The 25,894-nt window shown below is 39.5% G+C and overlaps 1 protein-coding gene across 5 annotated transcripts in view; it reads left to right on the forward strand.

Moving 5' to 3' along the window:
• LOC105476035 (ubiquitin protein ligase E3 component n-recognin 5) overlaps positions 1-25,894 on the forward strand; it is a 154,789-nt gene that overhangs the window by 58,535 nt on the left and 70,360 nt on the right. For 3 of the 5 annotated variants that reach the window (XM_071067924.1, XM_071067925.1, XM_071067927.1), the window contains exons 6-9: positions 7,860-8,049; positions 8,576-8,735; positions 9,633-9,782; positions 12,494-12,705. In XM_071067924.1, coding sequence (XP_070924025.1) covers positions 7,860-8,049; positions 8,576-8,735; positions 9,633-9,782; positions 12,494-12,705 — 712 coding nt within the window. The remainder of the gene's footprint in view (positions 1-7,859; positions 8,050-8,575; positions 8,736-9,632; positions 9,783-12,493; positions 12,706-25,894) is intronic. The other 2 variants (XM_071067926.1, XM_071067928.1) reach the window with 1 other exon arrangement.

Consider the following 25,894-nt stretch of genomic DNA (forward strand, 5'->3'; position numbering starts at 1 on the left):
CCCAGGCTGGTCTTGAACTCTTGGACCTCAAGCGATCTGCCTGCTCCAGCTTCCCAAAGTGCTGAGATAACAGGCGTGAGCCACTATGCCCGACCAGCATGGATAATTGGGAATTGATCATTAATTTTGACTGATTATTTTTAGGAATACATACTGGTCCATTTAATGCTTTTTCCTTAGAAGATTTTGCTAATTGTCAGATTTGTGTGCTAACGATTTCTAGCTGCTACTGTTTTCTTTCTTTAATAATTCAAGTTTATCCTGCAAGGTATTTAAAAAATCTCCTAGGTATTTTTGTTAAACTCATTTTAAACCTGCTTAAGGGTAAGAGCACCAGATTTATTTGGGGAAGAGAAGGGAGTTTATTTGTGTTTAATAAATAGTAAGGTGAATATGGACCTTTTAGTGTTGAAAGTTCTATTCTGTTACTTGTGACCATTGAACAATAGATGATAGGTATAAGCTGCTTTTCGTTGATTTGAGCTACCATATTCCTTTAGGGTTTACTCTGAGCTAATAGCACATGAATTGAAATGTATATTTTTACTTGCAAATAGTTGAAGCCCCTGCCAGGTAGGTAAGATAGTTTGTAGCAGGATTCTGACAAACTGGATTCCCTGTTTTTAAAGGAGGCAGCTGGTAAACTGGTGTTGGCTGTAGGAAAATACAGGGCCACGGCTGGCAAATTCAAATCTGTGTGCCCCTCCCTGCCTTATTTTGTCCCAAGAAAACTTGCAAATCTGGATTGTGTGATAATCTCTTATCTTAAATGTTGGGACTAATTGATATTTTCATGGAAATAAATACACACAGTCACATCATTCAAACGTGTGTGCACGCATGTGTATGTACATTTAAAAAATAAACTATTTTAGGATAGGGTTTTTTTTTTTTTGGAGACAGGATCTGGCTCTGTCACCCGGGTTGGAATGCAGTGGCGTGATTTTGGCTCACTGCAACCTCCACCTCTTGGGTTCAAGCCATCCTCCTACCTCAGCCTCCCAAGTAGCTGGGTCTACGGGCATGTGCCACCATGCCCAGCTAATTATTTTTTTGTGGAGACTGGGTTTTGACAGGTTGCCCAGACTGGTCTTGATCTCCTGAGCTCAAGATCTGCCCACATTGGTCTCCCAAAGTTCTGGGATTACAGGTGTGAACCCAGCCTATGGTTTTAGATCGACAAAAAAATTTCAAACATCATACTGAGAGTTCCCATGTACCTACCCCATGTCTAGTTTCCACTATTATTAAAATCTTATGTTAGTATGGTACATTTGTTACAATTAATGATTGAGTAATGATACTAAAGTTGTCTATAGGTTATTCACATTTCCTTAGTTTTTTGTAATGTTCTTTTTCTGTTCTAAGATCCCATCCAAGACTCCATATTATATTTAGTCACCATTTCTCATTAGATTCCTCTTGACTATGACCGTTTCTCAGACTCTTCTTGTTTTTGATGATACATACACATTTTAAACCAGCCACCTTTAAGAACAAGACTTGGCCCATGGGCTTTACGTTTGCAAGCTGTGGACTAATTGCATACTAGGCATGATATCCTTAGTTCATTTTGAGTCATTCTGTGTACCTTGAGAACTGTGTAATGGGGTCAAAATTGTAGGATTAATTTGATAAGCAAACCACAGAAAGTAGAAACAAGTTTTCCCAGTATTTTTTAGTTTAACATTAAAAATTACTTTGCTCACTGTAATTATAGATAAAAGAAATCAGCTGATTCCAATACTATCCTTTGTGACTACCAATAGACCTCTATTAGAATATGCTTAGTTTAACACATTAATCTTTATATAGATAGTGAGCTGGTTAGAGGAATGTTCAGGGGTGATTGAGGTATGGTGACTGGTAGGTGGTTTGGATTCTGATAGGAGAAAACACTGCACACGGCAGGCCAGAGTGGGAATACCTGTATTCTCTATGGTAACAGTCAGGTGAATGGAGAAACCAGAGAGATACTTTGACGGTTGTCTTTAAACTCAATTGAGGGCTTGTGTAGCAGAGATTGTAAACTGGCAGCTGCTGGTGGTGTAATGGATTAAATCAGCAGTGCTTAAAGAAAATAATTTGAGTGTTTTTAGATAGGCAGATAGTCTCTCCTGTCTTCCCTCTTATCTTGGCTTCCCTTGTTTACGTAACTTATCTCCCTCCCATGGAGATTTGAGTTTGAGATGCCTGTAAGGTCTGCCCAGGAGCAGATGTGTACTTGGATGCTATTTCTGATCAGGCTTGTAATAGTACTTGCTTGTGGAAAAAATTGGTGATGGATTTCTAGTGAAAATATCGAGTCTTCCCTTTTATCTATGATGACCATATAATTTATTGTCTGAACAGGGATGTTTTTGAGTGAAATTAATAATTAGGCTTAGCCAATAGGCTTAAACGGGCACTATCATAGGCAAACTGGTATATATAGTTATAATTATATCATTTTAAGACTCTTTAATGTGGTTTTTCCTGTTTTCACGTTGAAATAATTTATATATTTTAGCTCTTGAATGCTTTTAAAAATGCCTGAAGATAGTTTTTCCTGAAAGACTTAGTTTTTAAAACTCATAGGAAACTATAAAGTAAAAGTGCTGATTTAATAGTTGATTTTTGTTGTTGTTGTTATTGTTGGAGACGGAGTCTCAGTCTGTCACCCAGGCTGGAGTGCAGTGGTGCGATCTCAGCTTACTGTAACCTCTGTCTCCTGGGTTCAAGTGATTCTCCTGCCTCAGTCCCCCCAAGTAGCTGGGACTACAGGCGCCCACCACAACATCTGGCTAATTTTTGTATTTTAGTAGAGATGGGGGTTTCACCATATAGGCCAGGCTGGTCCTGAACTCCTGACCTCAAGTGATCCGCCCACCTCAGCCTCCCAAAGTGCTGGGATTACAGGCGTGAGCCACCATGTCTGGCCGGTAGTTAATTTTAAAAACAATTTAAGAAACTTCTTTTAGAGACAGGGTCTCACTCTGACACCCAGCCTATAGTGCAGTAGTGTGTTGATAGCTCACTGCAGCCTCAAATTCCTGGGCTCAAGCAGTCCTCCTGCCTCAGCCTTCCAAGTAGCTGGGACTATAGGCACACAAGTAGTTGATTAGTAGTTGATTTTATTCCCTATTTGTGTTTCATTGGTTGTGTGTTGTTTTCTGATGCATAATTGTTTTAATATATAACTTGAAAACATGTCTACTTTCTAGAGTAGTACTTTCTTTAATACAACTTCAGTTTTAAGTGAATTTAAAATTTAATTGTAAAACCATAAAATTTACCATTATAATCATTTTTAAGTATACAGTTTAGTAGGGTTAAGTATGTCCACACTATTGTGAAACAGCTTTCTCGAACTTTTTCATCTTGTGAAGTTGGAACTTTATACCCGTTAAATAACAACTACTCTTTTTTTCTCTCTCTCTAGTCCCTGGTAGCCACCAATTCTACTTTGTTTCTGTGAATGTCTACTTAAGATGACTCATATAAGTGGAACCATTGAGGTCTTTTTTTTTTTTTTTTTTTGTGACAGGCTTATTTCAGTTAGCATAATGTTCTGAAAGTTCATCCATGTTGTAGCATGTGATAGGATTTCCTTCCTTTTAAAAGCTGAATAATAGTCTGTTGTATGTATGTATCACATTTTGTTGGACACTTGGGTAGCTTCTACTACTTGGCAATTGTGAATGATGCTGCTTTGAACATGGGTTTGCAAGTATCTTTAAGACCTTGGTTTCAATTATTTTGAATATATACCGGAAGTGCAATTGTGGATCATATGGTAGTTCTTTTAATGTTTTGAGGAATCTCCATATTGTTTTCCAAAAGTGGTTGTGCCATTTCACAGTCCCACCAACAGTGTACATGGGTTCCAGTTTCTACACATACTCGCAACACTTGTAATTTTCTTTTTTTTTTTGCTTGATAGTAGCCATCCTAATCAGTATTAGTTGATATTTCGTTGTGATTTGGTTTGGATTTCTCTGATGATTAATGATGTTAAACATCTTTTCATATGCTTGTTGGCCATTTATATATCATGTTTGGAGAAATGTCATTTCAAGTCCATTGCCCATTTTTTCATCAGGTTATTTAATTTTTTATGGTTGAGTTGTAGGAGTTATTTATATATTCTGGATGTTATCCTCTTACTGGATATATGATTTGCAAATATTTTCTCTCATTCTGTAGGTTGTCTGTTGATTGTGTCCTTTGATACACAAAGTTTTAAAGTTTGATGTAGTGCCATTTGTTTATTTTTGCTTTTGTTGCCTGTGTTTTTTGGCATCTATCTAAGCAATAATCACCAAGTCTGTGAAGCTTTTCCCTTGTTTTCTTTTAGAAGTTTTATCATTTTACGTCTTATGCTAAGGTCTTTAATTCATTTTGAGTTAATTTTTGTATATAATGTAAGATAAGGGTTCAACTTCATTCTTTTGCATGTGGATATCCACTCTTCCCAGCACCACTTGTTGAAGAGACCATTTTTTTTTCCCCCAAGTGGTCTTAGCACCTGTGGAAGATAATTTGGCCATATATATGAGGGTTTATTTCTGGGTTCCATTTTGTTTCATTGGTCTTTTTTGTCGTTAATCCCCAGCCTTTACTGTTTTAAATACTTTAGCTTTGTTATATGCTTTGAAATTGTGAAGTGTGAATCCTTCAACTTTGTTCTTTTTCAAAACTGTTTTGGCTGTCTGGGCTTGCCTGAGATTCCATGTGAAGTTTTAGGGACAAACTTTTCCATTCTTTTTTTGTGTTTGTTTTGTTTTTAAGACAAAGTTTTGCTCTGTTACCCAGGCTGGAATGCAGTGGCACAAACATGGATGACTCACTGAAGCCTCAACCTGTTGGGCTCAGGCATTCTGCCTGCCTCAGTCTCCGGCATAGCTGAGACCATTGACACGTTTCACCATGCCTGGCTAATGTTTTGATTTTTTTCTAGAGTCAGGTCTCGCTGTGTTGCCGGGGCTGTTCTGGAACTCCTGGGCTCAAGCGATTATCCCACCTTGGCCTCCAACGATCCTCCCGCCTTGGCTTCCCAAAGTGCTGGGATTACAGACATGAGCTACCATGCCCAGCTAATTTTTTATTTGCTAAAGAAGAAAAGTCATTGGGATTTTGGTAGGGATTGTGTTGAATGCTTTGGGTGGTATAGACATCTTAGCAATATTCAGTCTTCCAATTCATGAACCCAAGACACCTTTCTTATCTGTGTCGTCTTTAAATTTCTTTCAGCAGTGTTTTCTACTTTTCAGGTTATAAGTCTTAGGTTTTATTCCTAAGTACTTTATTCTTTTTGATGCTACTGTTAAGTGGGGCTTGTTTTCTTTTTTCTTTCCTCTCCCTCTCCCTTCCTGTCCCCTTTCCCCCTTTGCTCTTCTGTCTCCCCTCTTCCCTATCCCTCTCTCCTCTGGTCTCTTTCTGTGAGACAGAGTCTTGATCTGTAGCCAAGGCTGGAGTGCAGTGGCACAATCATGGCTCACTGCAGCCTCCACCTCCTGGGCTCAAGCCATACTCCCACTTCAGCCTCCCTGCTGGGACTACACGTGAGGCCACCATGGCTGGCTAATTTTTTTATTTTTTGTAGAGATGGGGTCTTGCCATGTTGCCTAGGCTGATCTCAAACTTCTGGGCTCAGGTAATCCTCCCTCCTGGGCCTTCCAAAGTGTTGGGATTACAGGTGTGAGCCACCATACCCAGCCTGGATTGTTTTTTTAATTTCCTTTTTTTGTTGACGTAATGTGCTTTTTAATGAACAGTTATTTAAACATGACATTTATTAACTGAAATAAATGCTGTTTCATACTGCAGCCTTGAGGATGCACTATATTGCTTTTCTCCAAAGTTATCTTGGGCAGTTCTTAGGCTATAAATACAGATACTGCATAAACATGAATTGGTAGTGTGCATCAGCAAGTACAGAAGCCCATCAAAAGGATGACAACAGCTTCTCTAGGTTTATTTTTTCATTTTACTGAGGAAACTATTTAAACAGTTTTTTTGTTTAGCCAGAGATTGGACTTTCCAGTCAAGTGAGAGGAGAAACCATGAAAGTTTGATATATACTGATTTAAGAATCATTATTGGTTAATGTATTCCAAACTTCTAAAGGGGGGAAATGGTTTGGAAAATCAAATTGAAATGAAGTCTGTTTGCATTGGGAGTTTGAAGGTTTCAGCCTTAGGCAGTGAGTACAGTAGGAATTGAGAGTAAAATACCTCTCTCTAGGTCAAATGATCTCCAAGTATTAGATTCATTTTGAAGAGAACAGACGCTGCCCTAATTTAAAAAGCTGAAGTGACTTGTGTGACCATTTTCTTTAAGATGTGATTAAGTACAGAAGGCAGTCATGGTTATCTAGATGAGTTGATTTGAATCTTCTTAATGTTCATGTTTGGGCAGTAAGTGAAGATGTAGATGTCATGCCCTTTCTAAGTTGTTTTCTCACAGGAAAAAATTACCATATTTAAATAGCAGCTCCCTCTTGGACAAGGTGGTTGATAGCGCTGAATATTAATGCAGTACTATCTTAGCAAATGAATGTTTATTTCATGGGAAGCACTGAATTCTAAACTCTGAATTTTAGTTTTTGTGTAACAACGTTGGTAGTTAAGTCTGATAGGTCTTTCATGCAAAGGCAAGATGTGTTCACTTTATTTATTTATTTTATTTTATTTTATTTATTTATTTGTTTTGAGACAGAGTCTTGCTCTGTTGCCCAGGCTGGAGTGCAGTGGCGCGATCTTGGCTCACTGCTACCTCTGTCTCTTGGGTCCTGGTTCAAGCAGTTCTCCTTCCTCAACCTCCAGAGTAGCTGGGATTACAGGCACGTGCCACCATGCCCAGCTAATTTTTCTATTTTTAGTAGAGACAGGGTTTCTCCATGTTGGCCAGGCTAGTCTTGAACTCCTGACCTTGTGATCCACCCATCTTGGCCTCTCAAAGTGCTGGGATTACAGATGTGAGCCACCGTGCCTGGCCGATGTGTTCATTTTGTAGTTGTGATTAAAAATACATAGGTGTCTTTAAAAAATTATTTCCCCAGGACTTTGGGAGGCCAAGGTGGGCAGATCACCTGAGTTCGGGGGTTCGAGACTAGCCTGACCAATATGATGAAAACCTGTCTCTACTAAAAATATAAAAATTAGCCAGGCTGAAAAAAAAAAAAAAAAAGCCAGGCTCTGGTGGCCCACGCCCGTAATCCCAGCTACTCAGGAGGCAGAGGCAGAGGTTGCAGTGAGCCAAGATGTTGCCACTGCACCCCAGCTTGGGCGACAAAGGGAGACTCTGTCTCAAAACAATTTTTTTTTTGTAAGGATGCAAAAGTGTGATGTTTATCTTTATAAAAAGTGAAGTTATATTTAAGCATTAAAAAAATTGGATTGGGCATGGTAGTACACACCTGTAATCCTGGCTGCTCAGGAGGCTGAGACGGGAAGATTGCTTGAGCCCAGGAGTTTTGAGACCAGCCTGGCCCACATAGCAAGACCTCATCTCAAAAACACAAAAAAATTGGGACAGTTGTCAGGTATCTTAGTGCATGCCTGTGGTCCCCAGCTACTCAGGAGGCTGAGGCAGGAGGATCACTTCAGCCCAGGAGTTCTAGGCTGTAGTGTATTTTGTTTGTACTTGTGAATAACCACTGCTCTCTAGCCTGGGCAACATAGCAAGATCCCATTTCTTTAAAAAACAGTATTATTATTTTAAAGCCCAGTTCTATTACCTTATTCTTTTGTCAAAACACTACATAACATGTTATGTCAATTAGACAAATTATTTTAGCTGAAAATAATAACAGTGAGACCCAAGCCATCAGAATGATTGTTTAAAAATGCTAATTTTATAAATTCTCCAATATTTAGAAGCCGCTGGAGTTCTGGAGTGGGTGGAAGTGGTGGAGGATCCTCTGGTAGGTCGTCAGCTGGAGCTCGAGATTCCCGGCGGCAGACTCGAGTTATTCGGACAGGACGGGATCGAGGGTCTGGGCTTTTGGGCAGTCAGCCCCAGCCAGTTATTCCAGCATCTGTCATTCCAGAGGAGCTGATTTCACAGGTATGGATCTTATAGAACACTTAATGTCAGACAACAGGACAAGGTGAGGTTTTACTGAATATGTGGGTTGTAGTCATGACTCATATCATGAATTCTGAAATAACTTTTTCTATTTTGATCCTATAAAGTTTGTTTTGTTTTGTTTTGTTTTGTTTTTTGTTTTGTTTTGAGAGGCAGTCTCACTCTGCTGCCTAGGCTGGAGTGCAGTGGCTTGATCTCAGCTCACTGCAACCTCTGTCTCCTGAGTTCAAGCAGTTCTCATGCCTCAGCCTCCCAAGTAGCTGGAATTAACGGGTGTAGCCAGCACACCCAGCTAATTTTTGTATTTTTTAGTGTAGACGGGGTTTCGCCATGTTGGCCAGGCTGGTCTTAAACTCCTGACCTCAGGTGATCCACCCGCCTTGGCCTTCCAAAGTGCTGGGATTGCAGGCTTGAGCCACCACGCCCTGTCCTAGAAAGCTGATTTTGATAAAGAATTTAATCAAAAGAAAATTACCATAGCACTTCTTTTTATTTTTTATTTCAGGCCCAAGTTGTTTTACAAGGCAAATCCAGAAGTGTCATTATTCGAGAACTTCAGCGAACAAATCTTGATGTGAACCTTGCTGTAAATAATTTACTTAGCCGGGATGATGAAGATGGAGATGATGGGGATGATACAGCCAGCGAATCTTATTTGCCTGGAGGTTGGTGGATCACTGTCATGTTTTTCTCAGTGCTGGAGTGCTCTTTGGACTGGGGATTGGAATTTAAAGTACATAGACTTTTCTGAGTATTCTTTTCAAGGTGGTAGATATTTTTCACTGTAGAACTGCTTGATTTGATTGTAAAGTTTCTTTTAAGGGAAAATGGGGAAGTGGTTTTGCTCAGTGGATTTGTGCTTGATCCCAACAAAGACATGGCTGTATGTGCATAGCTTTATAACTAGATGACACATGACTCTACAGTATTGTTTTTTGATGCCCTTATTACTGAAAATATGTAATAACTGAACTACATTTTGATCTTGACTGTCTTATCTCTGTGATGTCACAAGTGTTGTATCTTTTTTTTTTATTATTTTTTTTTGAGACGGAGTCTTGCTCTGTCACCCAAGCTGGAGTGCAGTGGCGTGATCTCAGCTTACTGTAAGCTCTGCCTCCTGTGTTCACACCATTCTCCTGCCTCAGCCTCCTGAGTAGCTGGGACTGCCGGCATCCGCCACCATGCCCGGCTAGTTTTTTGTATTTTAATAGAGACGGGTTTTCACCGAGTTATCCAGGATGGTCTCCATCTCCTGACCTTGTGATCTGCCTGCCTCAGCCTCCCAAAGTGCTGGGATTACAGGCGTGAGCCACTGCGCCTGGCCACAAGTGTTATATCTTAACGAGTGATCTATATTTCTTGTGATTATGTAGTAAGTAGCTCAGGCAACATTTATGCATTTGGTGTTCTTAAAATATTTGTTAGTAATGTAAGTTGTGTTTTTCCTCAGATGATGTCAGTCCCTAGTTTTTTAATGTATTTTAATTTTTAGAGATCTTTCAGCAGTCTACAGATGCTCTTTGTGTGTATCCTTCAGTGATGTTTGTTTCTGTTTATAGAGGATCTTATGTCTCTCCTTGATGCTGACATTCATTCTGCCCACCCAAGTGTCATTATTGATGCAGATGCCATGTTTTCTGAAGACATTAGCTATTTTGGTTACCCTTCTTTTCGTCGTTCATCACTTTCCAGGCTAGGCTCATCTCGAGGTAATTTTGCATTTATTTATTTATTTATTTATTTATTTATTGTCACAGGCTAGCTGTATGGAAAGATAGTGGTGGAATCGACTTACTGTATTTGAACTTCTAATATTGCAGTTATTATTAGTTTTTTATGAATGCTTTAGCATTAAAATTATTTATTATTTTGAAGAGCCACAATAGTATTTTAGAGTTGATCTTATTTACATTGTGGAATTGATGTCAAGGACTATGACTTCACCTAAATGTATTTTTAATTAGGAATATGGATTCTGAACTAAAAGCAGAATTCTACTTTACAGTGACATGCAGCATTCAGAAAACAAGTCTTAGTTTATTTGTTTAAAATAAGTGATCTGTTTATTTTAAATCCTGGTTGGATAAAATAATGAAATGTGAAAAAACTTACTAGAATGGGTTTAGGACCAGTATTAAATGTGTAGAAATGTTTAGTTTATTAAAACGCTTCTTTTTTTTTTTTTTTTTTTTTTGAGACAACATCTCACTCTGTTGCCCAGGCTGGAGTACAGTGGTATGATCTCAGCTCACTGCAGCCTCCACCTCCTGGGTTCAAGAGATTCTCCTGCCTCAGCCTCCTGAGTAGCTGAAATTACAGGTGCCTGCCACCATGCCTAGATAATTTTTGTATTTTTAGTAGAGACTGGGTTTCACCGTGTTAGCCAGGCTGGTCTTGAACCCCTGACCTGAGGTGATCCGCCCATCTTAGCCTCCCAAAGTTTTGTGATTACAGGCATGAGCCACTGCGCCCAGCCTAAAATGCTATTTTCAGAAGTTTGAGGCCGGGCATGATGGCTCATGCCTGTATTCCCAGCACTTTGGGAGGCCGAGGTGGGTGGATCATGAGGTCAGGAGATGGAGACCATTCTGGCTAACACAGTGAAACCCAATGTCTACTAGAAAAATACAAAAAAAAATTAGTCGGGCGTGGTGGTGGGTGCCTGTAGTCACAGTTACTTGGGAGGCTGAGGCAGGAGAATGGTGTAAACCCAGGAGGCGGAGCTTGCAGTGAGCTGAGATCATGCCACTGCACTCCAGCCTGGGAGTGCAGGCTTTTTTTTTTCTCCAAAAAAAAAAAAAAAAAGTTTGAAATCCTTAAAAGATACAGTACATGGTAGAGGTTAGAAAGATTTTGAAATAATTAATCCTGCCTTTCTCTGCATATGTTTGTGTATAGCTTGTTTACATTATAATTGTCAATATTTTTACTTTCCAGAATATAAAACTACTTGATTCAAATAACAGAAATTAGCTGTATTTACTGATCTTTAAACTGGAAAATATGCCATGTTACATTGAGAGCTTGCTGCATATACTTTTAGTACTTAGGAATAAAGTTTTAAAATAACAGATCTGTGGTGATCTTTTAATATATTGAATGCACTATGTAATAGCGTTATGAATTTAAAAATAAATGCATACTTTACTGCCTTAACTGTATCAAGTAATATATTTTCAAATATTCCATATCTAACATAAATAACTCCTTTAAATGTCTCTTCCCCCCTCCCCCCTGCCTTTCTTTTTTGAAACGGAGTTTCGTTCTTGTTGCTCAGGCTGTAGGGCAATGGCATGATCTTGGGTCACTGCAATCTGCCTCCCTGGTTCAAGTGATTCTCCTGCCTCAGCCTCCCAAGTAGCTGAGATTACAGGCATTGGCCACCTCACCAGGCTAATTTTGTATTTTTAGTAGTGACATGGTTTCACCATATTGGTCAGGCTGGTCTCAAACTCCTGACCTCAAGTGATCCACCCACCTTGGCCTCCCAAAGTGCTGGGATTACAGGCATGAGCCACCGTACCTGGTCAAATGTCTCTTTTCCTATGTTCATTCTATGTAGGCATTACTTTTAGTTTGAACCATATGGAATAGCTAATACTTGACCACTTTTGACCTATATATATGGCAGTTTTGTATAGTTCAATTTAATTATTGTTTCTAATCCTTATTTATCCTGTTCTTAGAAAGTTTATTTTGGTTATGTTATTTAAAAAGTAATATATGAGCAACTTCAGAAAAACTGGCTTTAGATAGTTTGTAGGCCAATAGTCATGGGAAGCATTTTGGTAAGGAAATCATTTTATAAAGATTCCTTTTTAAAAAAACAGACTGTCTGGTTCCTCAAAAAAATTTAAGACTTATTCATAAAAATCTGTCCTATAAAAATTACTCTAAACAAGGGCTTGGTTTTTAAAAACTTTCTACTTAGCTTATATTAATGGATTCATAGTTTAACCTTTTTAGGGTTTTTTCTATGTGTATATTTTTTGAGTTTGCTTATATGTGTAACATGTGGAAGTTCTAAATTTATGTGCTTTTTAAACCCACCAGTAGACAAATGAGGAATGTATATTTTCTAGTATATAAATTGAATTCATAGTAAGCATTTCTAATGCAAGCCAACAATTTAAAATTCTTTTTAAAAAACCAAATATAGTTCAGAATAAAGCAGTTCAGCTCTAAAACCACATAGTTGAAATATAGAAAAGTCTGCCTCTAATTTTTTAAAATACTAGTTATAATTTTTATACATTCACTTGAAAGGGTTGATGTTTTGAATGTTGCATGTCAGCCTTATTAGATATACATTTACATAAATTTTTATGAGTAGAGAAACTGCTGTTAGTTGCATCCTGAAGGGTCTTTACTAGAGAGTGGCTTACTTTTATCCCACTGGTGTGACCCAATTGCATACCAGTTCTCCTTCTTCCCTTAGAGAGAGACTCTGAGCTGTTGCGTGAACGTGAATCCGTTTTACGTTTACGTGAACGAAGGTGGCTTGATGGAGCCTCATTTGATAATGAAAGGGGCTCTACCAGCAAGGAAGGAGAGCCAAACTTGGATAAGAAGAATACACCTGTTCAAAGTCCAGTATCTCTAGGAGAAGATTTGCAGTGGTGGCCTGATAAGGTATTTGGAAAAAATTCACACCGCTTCCATTTAAGTGGATCCCTGACAACCCCTCCCTCCAAGGTTTCCATTTTATTTATTCTGGTTTTTGTACTATCACTCAAGGAAAAACACAAATATAAAACAATATTTTTGTTTTGTTTTAAAATATAAATAGAATGTATCTTTATTTGGCACTCCATGAGTCATCTCAGTGAGATGTATTCAGTGGTGCAACGTATCTTACTGCTTGATGAAGTTAATCAGAGTAATTAGGATGGTAGTTCTAGATAACACATCAGCATGCTATTCCAGTACTTCCTTTCTGGTAATAATTACTCTAATAAATGATGTTACATTCCTTGGTAGAAATTTGTTTTGTCAAATTTCTAAAGTCAAGTGGACACCAGTTTCTGCAGGGCGTGTTTTTGGTCATTGATACAGCATGTATATCATGACAAGATTAGGGATCTGTGTTCCTTGATTAGTTAACTATGCCATTTAATGGCAGTGAGTTCTGACAGATCCTTTGCTGTGAATGCTGTGGGAGACAAAGCTGACTGAACAGGAATGGGCTAGGGGAGTATGCTCTGCATCCTGAGGAACAGTGCAATGACTGGATTATAGAAAACATCTAGGATTTGGTAATTGATTTGAATCTTTAAAAATCCATCACTGCCATAAGTGAAACAGAGTTGATGCATCCTGTTCATGGTATGTATGTAATTGATAGTTCATCTTCAGAGGCTCCTATTGGAACCCATGTTTTTCACTTGTTTTTTACTGTGTCTCTTTTTTCTTATTTCCAGAACCATTTGGGTAGGAATTTTTCTGAAGCAGAAATAAACTAAAAGAAGATGGGAACTTTGGGGCCCTACTAGCAGATAAAGGGAGCCTGATAAGGATTTCTTTCCTTTCTTTGATTTAGAACTTGAATCTGGAATATTGAAGGGAAATATTATTTAACTTTCCAAATTTACGTTTCCATAGTTACCGTGAGTCTTGTTGTAGTTCATTTATTTTCCTCTGCATTCAGCTCATGTGGCAAGCTTGAATGCAAGAAGGAACCTGAATTTTAATCAGTCTCTTTGGAAGCAAAAGGTTATTCTGTCGTCTTTGGCAAATGCCAAACTTTCCCTGAATTGCATTCTTTTACTTATTTCCCTAAAACTAGAAATGTCCCAAGTTCTACTTTTACTTCATGTGGTAGGGAGTGATTTAAACCATTGGGCTTTCACTTTTTTTTTTTCTTTTGGTACATCATTTACCGTTTCCTGTTTCTCTTGCCTGAATCATGCTGGAGCTGTGTCTGTTTCATATTGGCAGGAAGTAAAAGAGGACTCTTGAATTATGTTTTAATAGGGCCATCACATATTATTAATCTAGGTTTCTTTGTCATGTATTATTTTTGATTAATGAAAGTATTTCTGAATAGTACAAGTTTAGCAAGCCTAGTCATTATACTCTCTGTTAGATTTAGCTAGCCCTTGTTGGCCTGGCTAAAAATATGATAGATATGTTTTTAAGTACACTTTGTTTTTATAGACAGTTGTAAGTGCATCATGAAATCCTGGCACTTTAGACTTTTAGTGCATTATTCCTTGGTTTGTTTAGCCACCGAGTGAATGGAAGAAGAGTGGTATGTGAAACAAAGCATATCCTACCTATATTCTTTTTTCCATTAAACACCAAATTTAAAATAGCAACATCGAAAAACACTTTTTATTAGCACATGATTGAAATCTAAAAATCATACTTGAATTCTGGGAAAGAAAACAGCTTAAGCCTTTAATTAAACTGTTAAGCATTAGCATAGTGATCAATAAATACCATTAGGTGCTTGTTTGCAGGGCTGAATGCTACAAGAGAATATAGAGAGCTATTAAAGGGAAAGAAGATCTTGTTTTTAACTAACTTTAGGAAAACAAAGTATTATACAGAGGCACAGGATAAATACCACGTGCAGAAACTGGCAATATGTGAGACCTATATTGGTTTCCCAAAATTAGTTAGGGGTAGTGATTCCTGAGGAGCAGAAGGTTTTGGGGGGAGGCTTGACAGGGAATAGAGAGGTAGGTGGAGAATGCAGGGAGATAGGGTGTCAGGATGCATTTGGTATTTACCACTGGGAAGAGGAGGTACCAGCACCAGATGAGAGTGGTCTGCCAAGAGTAGGGGCTTGTCTAATGAGGGATCCAGTAGGAATTCCCAGCTCAAGACAGTTTGAATGTCATACTAAGGCTGACACTGGGAAACTAGAGCAGTTGCAGAGCATGCATCTATCATTTTATCTCCTTCATGCCACAGACATTGCTGCTAATTGCCTAGTACCTTGCTACTTATGGGGGCTATATTAATCACAAGATTGGATATTGAGCCAGTCCTAAGAAACTTGTGAGGTTTAGTGTAGGAGACAGGTGATGATTACTCATTCAAAGTAATATTCTTAAAATGTGGCTTCCTTTATAATCTTGATTGGGGTTTGCTTTTAAAAAAAAATCTTGGTAACTTGCATTATTTTGACTGAAAGTGTTATTTCTACGTTCTTGACATACCAGGCTGCTAAAGGATAGTCTCAGTTTTGTACACAGTAGTAAACTTGGAATATAGCTGGAAAAGACCTTTGGCTTGCCTCTGATCCGTTCATTTTTATGGAGAAGGAAACTTCATGTCTTTGCTTATTTCACATGGCTTGTAAATGGCAGATGTAGCAATGAAGTTTCTTTTTAAATATGGGAAGGAGTAGCTTTTTTTAAGGAGTAGGGGCAATCAAAATATGCATCCTAGTTTAATTTCAGAAATGAGCTAATACAATACTCTTAAATATTAAGTATGGTTGTTAATGTTCATAGTAATTTTCATTTTGCCTCTTGTTAGGGTACAAAGTTAATTCTGTTGGTAAAGGAACTGGATTAGTGCCTACTTTCCCAGCATCCATTTAGAGGAACAACCAGTTCCTCAAAATTCTACCTTTTTTTTTTTTTGATGAAATTTCGCTCTTGTCGCCCAGGTTGGAGTGTAGGGATGCGATCTTGGCTCACTGCAACCTCTGTCTCCTGTGTTCAAATGATTCTGCTGCCTCAGCCTCCTGAGTAGCTGGGATTACAGGCACCCGCCACCACGTCCAGCTAGTTTTTTGTATTTTTAGAAGAGACGGGGTTTCACCATGTTGGCCAGGATGGTCTTGAACTCCTGACCTCAGGTGATCCACCCTCCTTAGCCTCCCAAAGTGCTGGGATTACAGGCGTGAGCCACTGTGCCTGGCAGTTTTACCATTTGTAAGCTAATAAAATTATTTTAATGATAGGATGTTCTCTTTTCTTTAAGGTTTTGTGGTATAATATTGAACTGAAAATATTTGAGGTGACTGTAAAATACAAAGATTTCCCAAAATTATTCTTTGAATTAAATATCAAAACTAATATAATATAAAAGCATAATTAAAAATTATAGGCATCTTGAAAGCTCCATAAAGACAGAAGTAAGGGTCGTTCAATCATTATTAATTTAGAAACCTTGACTAAATATATGCCATGTGTTAGACCTTTTGTTAGATGTTAGAGTAAGAGATTTTATAGGAAGAAGAAAAATAATAGTAATCTGAGTAAGTACTATAATAGATTTCCATACATACATACATAATAGCTACACAATAGCACAGGAGGCATTGGGAAATCACAGGAGGCTGTGCAGAATGATTACAAAGAGTGTGGACTCTGAAGTCAAGCTGCTGGATTTCCTATCTTAACCCTGCCACTGTCTAGTTGTGTGACCTTGATCAAGTTCTTTCTTCTCTCTGCCTTGGTTTTCTCATATAGATAGAGATAGTAATAATTTTTACATTATGGGTTTGTTATGAGAATTAAATGAGTTAGTTTATGTAAAGTGCAAAGAGCAAGGAGAAACATGGTCCTGTCCCACAAAGGGAGAACAGGCAGTTCCTGCAGATCATGGGAGGGTGAGAGAGCCCTGTTGGGTATTTCCAAGTACGTTTATGTGGGAGTTGTATTTTATGTGCCAGGTTCTCTGTTGGTAGTGAATTGGACACAGACCAAAAAGATACAGATCATGCATGCCCCCTTTATCTGACTGGACTAGAATGAACTCAAGTTATGAAAACATTTTATTACAGTAATAATTTAGTGTAATAGGAAATTAAGGGCAGCCTATATGTACCAAAGTGAGAAGGGGAGGGAGTGCCTAACTAAGTCTGTGCTCTAAGTCCAAGGTTATGATGCTCACAGTCAAACTAGCCAAGTTTATACTGGTTTCTGAAGGTTTTTACCCCAAAACATCAACTTTCTTATTATGCTATCCCTACTCCCTAAAATCCATCCTTTCTTTCTTGTCTCCCCCTCCCTCTCTTCCTTCCTCTCTCCTCCCATACTCTGCCTCCGACTCCTTTCTCCCTGCTCCCTTTACTCACCCTTCTCTAGCCATTCTTTCCATCCTTCCGTCCGTCCACCTTTCCATCTAACCATCTATGCATCTACTGTTTTTTACTGTTTTTTTGACTTGTATGACTGCTCGTTACATTTTGTATTTCTGGAATAGCTTCGATAATTCATTTACTTTGGTGAGAAGAGGTAATCTTTCAGTTAGGTGGTTCTATAACATGACTGTATTTTCTCTTGGTCATTTTTGCAATTTATTTTTTCTAGTTTAGAAATTTAGTATGTTGCTGAATGTCTGCAAGTAAATTGTAATTATACATGTGTTTATACCAACCTACTTCCAATAAAAATCTGAACCAAACACATTTTACAAGGCCTAAGCCAGATGAAGACGCCAGAGGAAAAGAAAACCATAGGCTAATAATATCTTTGAACATTGATGCAGAAATCCTCCAAAAAAATTCAGGAAACTGAATTCAATACATTTCAGAAAGATTATACATCATGACCAGGTAGAATTTATTCCTGGCATGAGGCTGGCTTTATATATACACATTAATCAATGTGATAGATCGTGTTAGCAGTATGAAACCTGAAAATCACATGAACACCTTGATTGACGCAGAAAAAGCATTTGGAAAAGTTGAGCATTCTTTTTTTTTTGAGACGGAGTCTCGCTCTGTTGCCCAGGCTGGAGTGCAGTGGCGTGATCTCGGCTCACTGCAAGCTCTGCCTCCTGGGTTCATGCCATTCTCCTGCCTCAGCCTCCTGAGTAGCCGGGACTACAGGTGCCCGCCACCACGCCCAGCAGATTTTTTGTATTTTTATAGAGACAGGGTTTCACTGTGTTAGCCAGGATGGTCTCGATCTCCTGACCTCATGATCCACCCACCTTGGCCTCCCAAAGTGCTGGGATTACAGGCGTGAGCCACCATGCCTGGTCGAGCATTGTTTCTTGATAAAACTCTTTAACAGTTTAGGTGTGAAAGGAAAGCTCCTCCATATAATAGAAACCATATATGAAAAAACCCATAGCTAACAATCAACAGGGAACAACTCAGAGGTTTTCCACTAATATTTAATGCAAGGCAGGGATGCCTGCTCTTGCCAGTTCCATTCATCATAGTACTAGAAGCACTAATGAACATCAAACAAGAAAAAGAAATAAAAGACAACCAGATTGGAAAGGAAGAAGTACAATTATCTCTATTTGCAGATGACATGATCTTATATGTAGAACCCCCTCCAAAATTTCACAAAAAAACCTGTTAGAATTAATACATTCATTAAAGTTGCAGGCTACAAGGTCAGCATACAAAAATCAGCAGTATTCCTATACACAAATAACAGCCTAGCTAGAAAAGAAATTAAGAAAATAAACTTGGCTAGGTGCTGTGGCTCGTGCTTATAATCTCAGCACTTTGGGAGGCTGAGGTGAGAGGATCTCTTGAGTCTAGAGAGCTTCATGGATGGGAAGAATTAGTATTGTTATACTGCTCAAAATAACGTACAGATTCATACGTAATCTCTATAAGAATTCCAGTGGCATTCTTCATAGAAATAGAAAAGCAATCCTAAAATTTGTAAAGAACTATAAAATACCCCAAATAGTGAAGGCAATAATGGGAAAATTGTAGGCACCATACTTCTTGGTTTAAAATAAACAAAGCTATAAGCAATCAAAACCATATGGTACTGGCATAAAAACAGAAACATAGACCAATGGAACAGAATAGAGAGCCCAGAAATAAATTCAAACATACATTATTAACTAATTTTTGAGAAGGGCACCAGTGGGGAAAAGATAGTATAAGTGGTACTGGGAAAACTGGATTTTCACATGTAAAATTGGATTCCTATCTTAGACAGTACATAAAAATCGACTCAATAGACAAAAGACCTAAATGTGAAGTATGAAACCTTACAGACTGTAAGACAGTTTAAGGAAAGCTCCTTGACATTGCTCATGGCAGTGATTTTTGGATTTCACACCAAAAACTCAAACTTCAAAAGCAAGAATAAGTAAATGGAACTACATGAAACAAAAAGTCTTTGTGTACAGTAGAGAAAACAATCAACAAAATAAAAAGGCACCCTATAGACTGTGAAAAACTATTTGCAAACCATGCATCTCATAAGGAGTTAATATTCAAAATTTATAAAGAACACTTGAAGTCAGTAGCAGAAAAATAACCTGATTAAAAAGCGGGTAAGGACCTTATAAGACATTTTTTCAAAGAAGACATAAAAATGGCTAACAGATATTTGAAAAGGTGCTTAATAAGTCAGTAATTGTCAGGGAAATGCAAATTAAAACCACTGTGATACACCATCTCGCACCCATTAGGATAGTTGTTATGGAAAAGACAAGAGATAGCACATGTTGACAGTGATACAGAGAAAAGAGAACCCTTATAGGCTATTGGGAACGTAGATTGGTACGGCTATTTTGGAAAGCAGTATGAAAGTTCCTAAAGAAGTTAGAAATAGAGCCACCGTAGGACCCAGCAATCCCTATTATGTACGTATGCAGAGGAGAGGAAATCATGCATATCTGTACTTGGGCTGGGCATGGTGGCCCACGTGTGTAATCCCAGCACTTTGGGAGGCCGAGCTGGGTGGATCACCTGAGGTCAGGAGTTCGAGACCAACCTGGCCAATGTGGTGAAACCCGGTCTCTACTAAAAATACAAAGAATTAGCTGGGTGTGGTGGCATGTGCCTGTAGTCCCAGCATCTCGGGAGGCTGAGGCAGGAGAGCCGTGTGAACCTGGGAGGCGGAGGTTGCAGTGAGCTGAGATTGTGCCATTTCATTCCACCTTGGGCAGCAAGAGCGAAACTCTGTCTCCCAAAAAAAAAAAAAAAAAGTATCTGCACTCTCATATTCATTGTAGTATTATTTGTAATAGGTAATATATGGAAAAAGCTTAAGTGTCCTTCATGGACAAATGGATAAAGAAAACACACACATAGACACAACAGAAAAAAATGAAAAATATTCAGCTTAATAAAGATCCATTTGCCACAACATGGATAGACCTAGAGGACATTATGCTAAGTGAAATAAGCAAGACACAGGGAAAAAACATACTGCGTGATCTCACTTATATGTGAAGTCTTTTTTTAATTTTTTATTTAAAGGTCAAATATACAGAAGTAGAGAATAAAGCAGTGGTTACCACAGGCTGACAAGGAGTGTGGGGGTGTGAGGGAAGGAAAATGGCGTTAAAGGATCCACAGCAGACATGTAGGATGCAAATCTAGAGCTGTAATGTATGTCATGAGGATTACAGTTAATAAAATGGTATCATATTATGGATTTTGTTGAGTAGATTTTAGCTGCTCTTGTCACAAAATAGTGACTGTGAGATGATAGATATGTTGATCTATTATAGTAACAATGTAAATATCTACATGTATCCTATAACATGTTGTAAACTTCAAATATACACAATAAAATTTATTTATGTATTTAGTTAGTTAGTTTTTTGAGATAAGAGTCTTGCTCTGTCACCCAGGCTGTAGTGCAGTGGTATGATCTTGGCTCACTGCAACCACCACCTCCCGAGTTCAAGTGATTCTTGTGCCTCAGCCTCCCCAGTAGCTGGGATTACAGGCATGTGCCACCATGCCCAGCTAGTTTTTGTATTTTTAGTAGAGACAGGGTTTTGCCGTATTGGCCGGGGTGGTCTCGAACTCCTGGCCTCCCTCAAGTGATCTACCTGCCTCGGCCTCCCAAAGTGCTGGAATTAAAGGCGTGAGCCTTCACGCCTGACCAAAATTTATTTTAATAGAAAGAATCTAAAGGGACTTAAAAGGGGAAGATGAAGCCACAGTAGTAGCAAAGACTGTTAAAAGTCAAACACAAAGAGCTAAGTAATAAAAGTTGATGGGAGTGGAGGGAGAAAAATTACAGAGAAATCTATGCTAGGTAAACTTGCTGAAGCTGAACATAAAAACTCTGCTTTGTGCTCTGCAACAAAACTGTTTCAATTTAAGGGGTGCATACATTCTGTATTTTCACTAAGCTCTCAGAAAGTGCTCGATGAGACTTACGTGATGAAGATGCAAAAGTGATTCAGCAACTCAGAACTGTTTTTTTTTTTTCCCCCGAGGTGGAGTCTCGCTCTGTCACCTAGGCTGGAGTGCAGTGGCGCGATCTCGGCTCACTGCAAGCTCTGCCTCCCAGGTTCACGCCATTCTCCTGCCTCAGCCTCCCGAGTGGCTGGGACTGCAGGCGCCCACCACCACACCCAGCTAATTCTTTTGTATTTTTTAGTAGAGACGGGGTTTCACCATGTTAGCCAGGATGGTCTCGATCTCCTGACCTCGTGATCCACCCACCTCGGCCTCTCAAAGTGCTGGGATTACAGGCATGAGCCACTGCACCCAACTCAGTCCTGTTAATTAACATTAACTGGCAGGGCTGGTGGCTCAGGTCTGTAATCCCACCACTTTGGGAGGCCAAGGCAGATCACTTGAGATCAGGTGTTCGAGACCAGGCCGGCCAACATGGTGAAACCTTGTCTCTACTAAAAATACAAAAATTAGCCAGGCATGGTAGCGTGCATCTGTAGTCCCAGCTACTTGGGAGGCTGAGGTGGGAGAATCGCTGGAACCCAGGAGGCGGAGGTTGCAGTGAGCCAAGATCATGCCACTGCACTCCAGCCTGGGCGACAAAGCGAGGTTCTGTTCCCACGCTAAAAAAAATTAATATTCCTTACTGTTCTGGGTCTATTTTTATCTAGTCTAGAGGAAACAATAAGTAGATTTATTCCCTTTATATTGTAGAGTTGTATGTTACTCTGTTTCTTTGAATGGTGTTGAGAGGAAATGGACCATTTCATTTGACCCCTTGTTTAAGCTCTTTGGAGCAATCTCCCTGTTGGAACCAACTGATCAGACTTGCTGGTTATACTGCTTCACCTTCATTGTGCTTCCCACACTGAGGAGAATGAAGGCAGAGGGTTCTAAAAGTGGAAGTTGGCTGGGGAAGATCTTTGATTTGATTTTATTGACATCTGGAAACTTCCAGGATTAACTAGATGTGTCACAAATGTAATTTAATATGAAGTAAGAACAAAATGAAAAATGATCATAAAAAGGAAAAGCTTGGCATAAAAAGCATATGAAAAAGTGGATAGGCAGAGAGAAATGAAGTGTGAATGGACACAGTTGGCCAAATTGCAGTGTATCCTGTAGTTGCCATCCATTCCAATCATGACATGCAGTACATTGTATTTAGTGACAGGAGTTGGAGCTGCTACCTAATGATGAAACCAGTGTTTGCTCATAGTAGAAAATATGTGAAAACCAAGTTTTGTGGGGCAAAATTTAGGAATAGAGAGGCTAACTTTTTCACAATATAAATTAGTAAACATAGGTGTGGCCAGTTAATAGAGTTGGTGTTGCTGGGCCAAGTGTTTTTTAAAGCTTTGGCCACTATTTCATGTCTCATATTTTTAATAGTTTTCCTTCCCCCTTTGAGGAAGGATTTCTAGTTAAATTTACGATCCATTTATGTTGGACAGTTGCAGATTTACTGATTCCACTTCTTTTTGTTGAAAAATAGAGCTACAAACTACTGCTCTTTAAGGAAACGTGCATAGCCACTTTCTCTAGTTGGATTGAGCAGATGTCAGCTTGCTGAGAAGCAGCAATTCATATTTAATAAAAACATTATTTTCTATGACTTATGAAATGAGTGAGCTAAAATACTGTCCTTGTGTATGTATTTATTTTGTATTTCTCTACATATAATAATTTTCTTTAATATGGATAAATCTGAAGAAGGCAAGACGTAGTAGGTGATTTTTTTGTCCTCTTCCTGTGGGTTCATAGTTGTGCTATTCATCTTCATTTGTTCATAGTGGATTTTCAGGGCCTGTAGGGGTTTAATTGGCTCATCCAGGCCTTATCACCCTGGGGGACATTGCCCTATTTCTGAAAGGTAAAGGCAAGGCAGTTCCGAGAGGGCCTAATGCACCATGCACCAGGCTCTTGCTACTGGGATGGTTTGTTCAGGATTGTACTGCTCTCGTAAGGCATTTTTACCCAAAGCAGCTGGAGTTAAGATTCATTTGCTCATTCAACAATTGGTCAGTGTGTTCCTGCTTTGTGTCATATACCAAACTGGCATATGGTAATGTAGTTGTGAGTATGATATTGGCCTTTCCACAAGGAATTCAGTGGGGAACACAAACATTAAATAGAATATAATGTGATCACAGTGTGGTCAACGCTAGACTGAAAGTATGAATAAAGTGCCATAGGGGTTCAGAATGGGAAATGGCCCATACCGCCTGAGAGATCTGGCAAAAGCGTCGCAGAGGAGGCGACATTTAAGCAGCATTTGTAAGGTGAGGTGGGCATTGACCAAGACTCAAAGGTATTTAAAACGTATTAGGCATGGGCCCAGAGTCACGAAAGGTCATGATGTGTTTGAGGAACAATGAAAAATTCAGAATTGCTGCTTTGTGGTGGGGAGAAGGAGAAGAGGTGGGATGACTAGGCAGTTTGCCAAGCAAGGAGTTAGGATATTGTTTTGCAGCAATTTAGACGTCAATAGAGTCCTTAGAGAAGTGACTTGATGTGATTGGTGGGGTTTTGTTTTGTTGTATTTGATTAGTTTTAAGGAGGCGAACATTACTGGCATGATGGGAGAAAGAAACAGGAAAAATCGAAAGTCAGTTATGAGAATGCTACAGTTGTTCAAGGAAATTGTGAGGATCTCAGCCAAAGCAGGGTTATGGGGACAGAGAAAGAGAAGAATCTGGCCGGGCACGGTGGCTCACGCCTGTAATCCCAATACTTCGGGAGGCCGAGGCGGGCGGATCACGAGGTCAGGAGATCGAGACCATCCTGGCTAACACGGTGAAACCCCGTCTCTACTGAAAATATAAAAAATTAGCCGGGCGTGGTGGCGGGCGCCTGTAGTCCCAGCTACTTGGGAGGCTGAGGCAGGAGAATGGCAGGAACCCGGGAGGCGGAGCTTGCAGTGAGCCGAGATCACGCCACTGCACTCCAGCCTGGGCGATGGAGCAAGACGCCATCTCAAAAAAAAAAAAAAAAAAAAAAAGAATCTGAGAGCATCGTAGACATGGGAACCTGGGAGCACCCCTCATCTCTTTCTTTTCTCTCATCAGTCAATTTGATTGTCATGTCTCCCATTACCAGGTGGGTGGTGATGTCATTCATAGAGATAGGGACTGCAGGGAAGGCACAGCTTTGCAGGAGATGGCAGATTCATTTTAGAGATGTCATTGTGCTTTTTAAGACAGCTGTAGGTAAGTCTGGAGATACGAGATTTACGCATTTAAAAGCATGATGCTCTAGTGGATGCAGTCACTGAGGCTGAAGGTGAAGCACAATTTGAATACAGGGACAAAGACAGAATCAGTGGCAGGGAGTGCATGGTAGTACCAGGGAGATGGAGGGAAGACCATGCATAGTAGTGCACGGTAGTAGTGCCAGGGAGATGGAGGGTAGATGGAAGACCAGTAGAGAATGGTGACCTGTGAAGTGAGGAGAGAAGGATGGGTTCCATAACAGATAATGAACTGAGGCAAATCATTTGAAGAGTTTAAAGAGAAGATGGATTGATGAAATACATTGGGCATTGATTTGGCAGTTGGAAAACATGTTGTAGCCATCACTGAAAACTGGTAAGGTGAAACATGCCCAGGCAGTAATTCACTTTACCATGTTAGGACTGAAGGAGAGATTTGTTTGGATGGTTGTTGGGGGATATGAGAAGGAGTTGCCTACAATGCGTCTGTGGGTTATCTTTAAATAGGGGAGGAAAATCCTTCTTTCTCTGAGATGGGGAGAAGGGAGGAGGTGAGAATGGCGCTTTCATTAAGCAACTCTAGAGCTAGGAATATTGAGGAAGCCTGTGCCTGAGAGCTGTCATTTTCTGGTTGAGTCAGAGATGAAGTCAGGGGAGGAGATTAGTCATAGTCGAATTTGATTGAGTGCTTTTTGCACTGGGCTCTGTGCTGTGTACTTTATCCAGCTGACCCTTGAACTAGAAGCACCCACTCCTCATGCAGTTGAAAATCCACGTAATTTTAAGTCCCCCAAAACTTACTATAGCCTCCTGTTGACTGGGAGCCTTAGCAACAACATAAAGTTGATTAACACATATTTTGTATGTTATATGTAGTATATACTCTATTTATACAATAAAGTAAGTTAGAGAAGAAAATGTTATTAAGAAAATCCTAGCCGGGCACGGTGGCTCAAGCCTGTAATCCCAGCACTTTGGGAGGCTGAGACGGGCGGATCACAAGGTCAGGAGATCGAGACCATCCTGGCTAACACGGTGAAACCCCGTCTCTACTAAAAAATACAAAAAAAAACTAGCCGGGCGAGGTGGCGGGCGCCTGTGGTCCCAGCTACTCCGGAGGCTGAGGCAGGAGAATGGCGTAAACCCGGGAGGCGGAGCTTGCAGTGAGCTGAGATCCGGCCACTGCACTCCAGCCTGGGCGACAGAGCCAGACTCAGTCTCAAAAAAAAAAAAAAAAAAAAAAAAAATCCTAAGGAAAAGAGCATATATTTAGTATTCATTAAGTGGAAGTGGATTACCGTTAAGGTCTTTATTCTCATTATCTTCACGTTGAATAGGCTGAGGAGGGGAAGGAAGAGTTAGAAGAGAAGTTGTTTTTGCTGTCTCAAGGATGGCAGAGGCTGAAGAGAACTATGAGCAGACCCTAACAGTTCAAACCCATATTGTTCAAGGGTCAACTATATGTTACTCCATTTGATTTTTACCCTGCAGTCCCCTCTCCCTTACCATGATTTGCATTACCTTAATAC

Source organism: Macaca nemestrina, chromosome 8 (assembly GCF_043159975.1).
Source record: "Macaca nemestrina isolate mMacNem1 chromosome 8, mMacNem.hap1, whole genome shotgun sequence".
NCBI classification, from domain to species: Eukaryota; Metazoa; Chordata; class Mammalia; order Primates; family Cercopithecidae; genus Macaca; species Macaca nemestrina.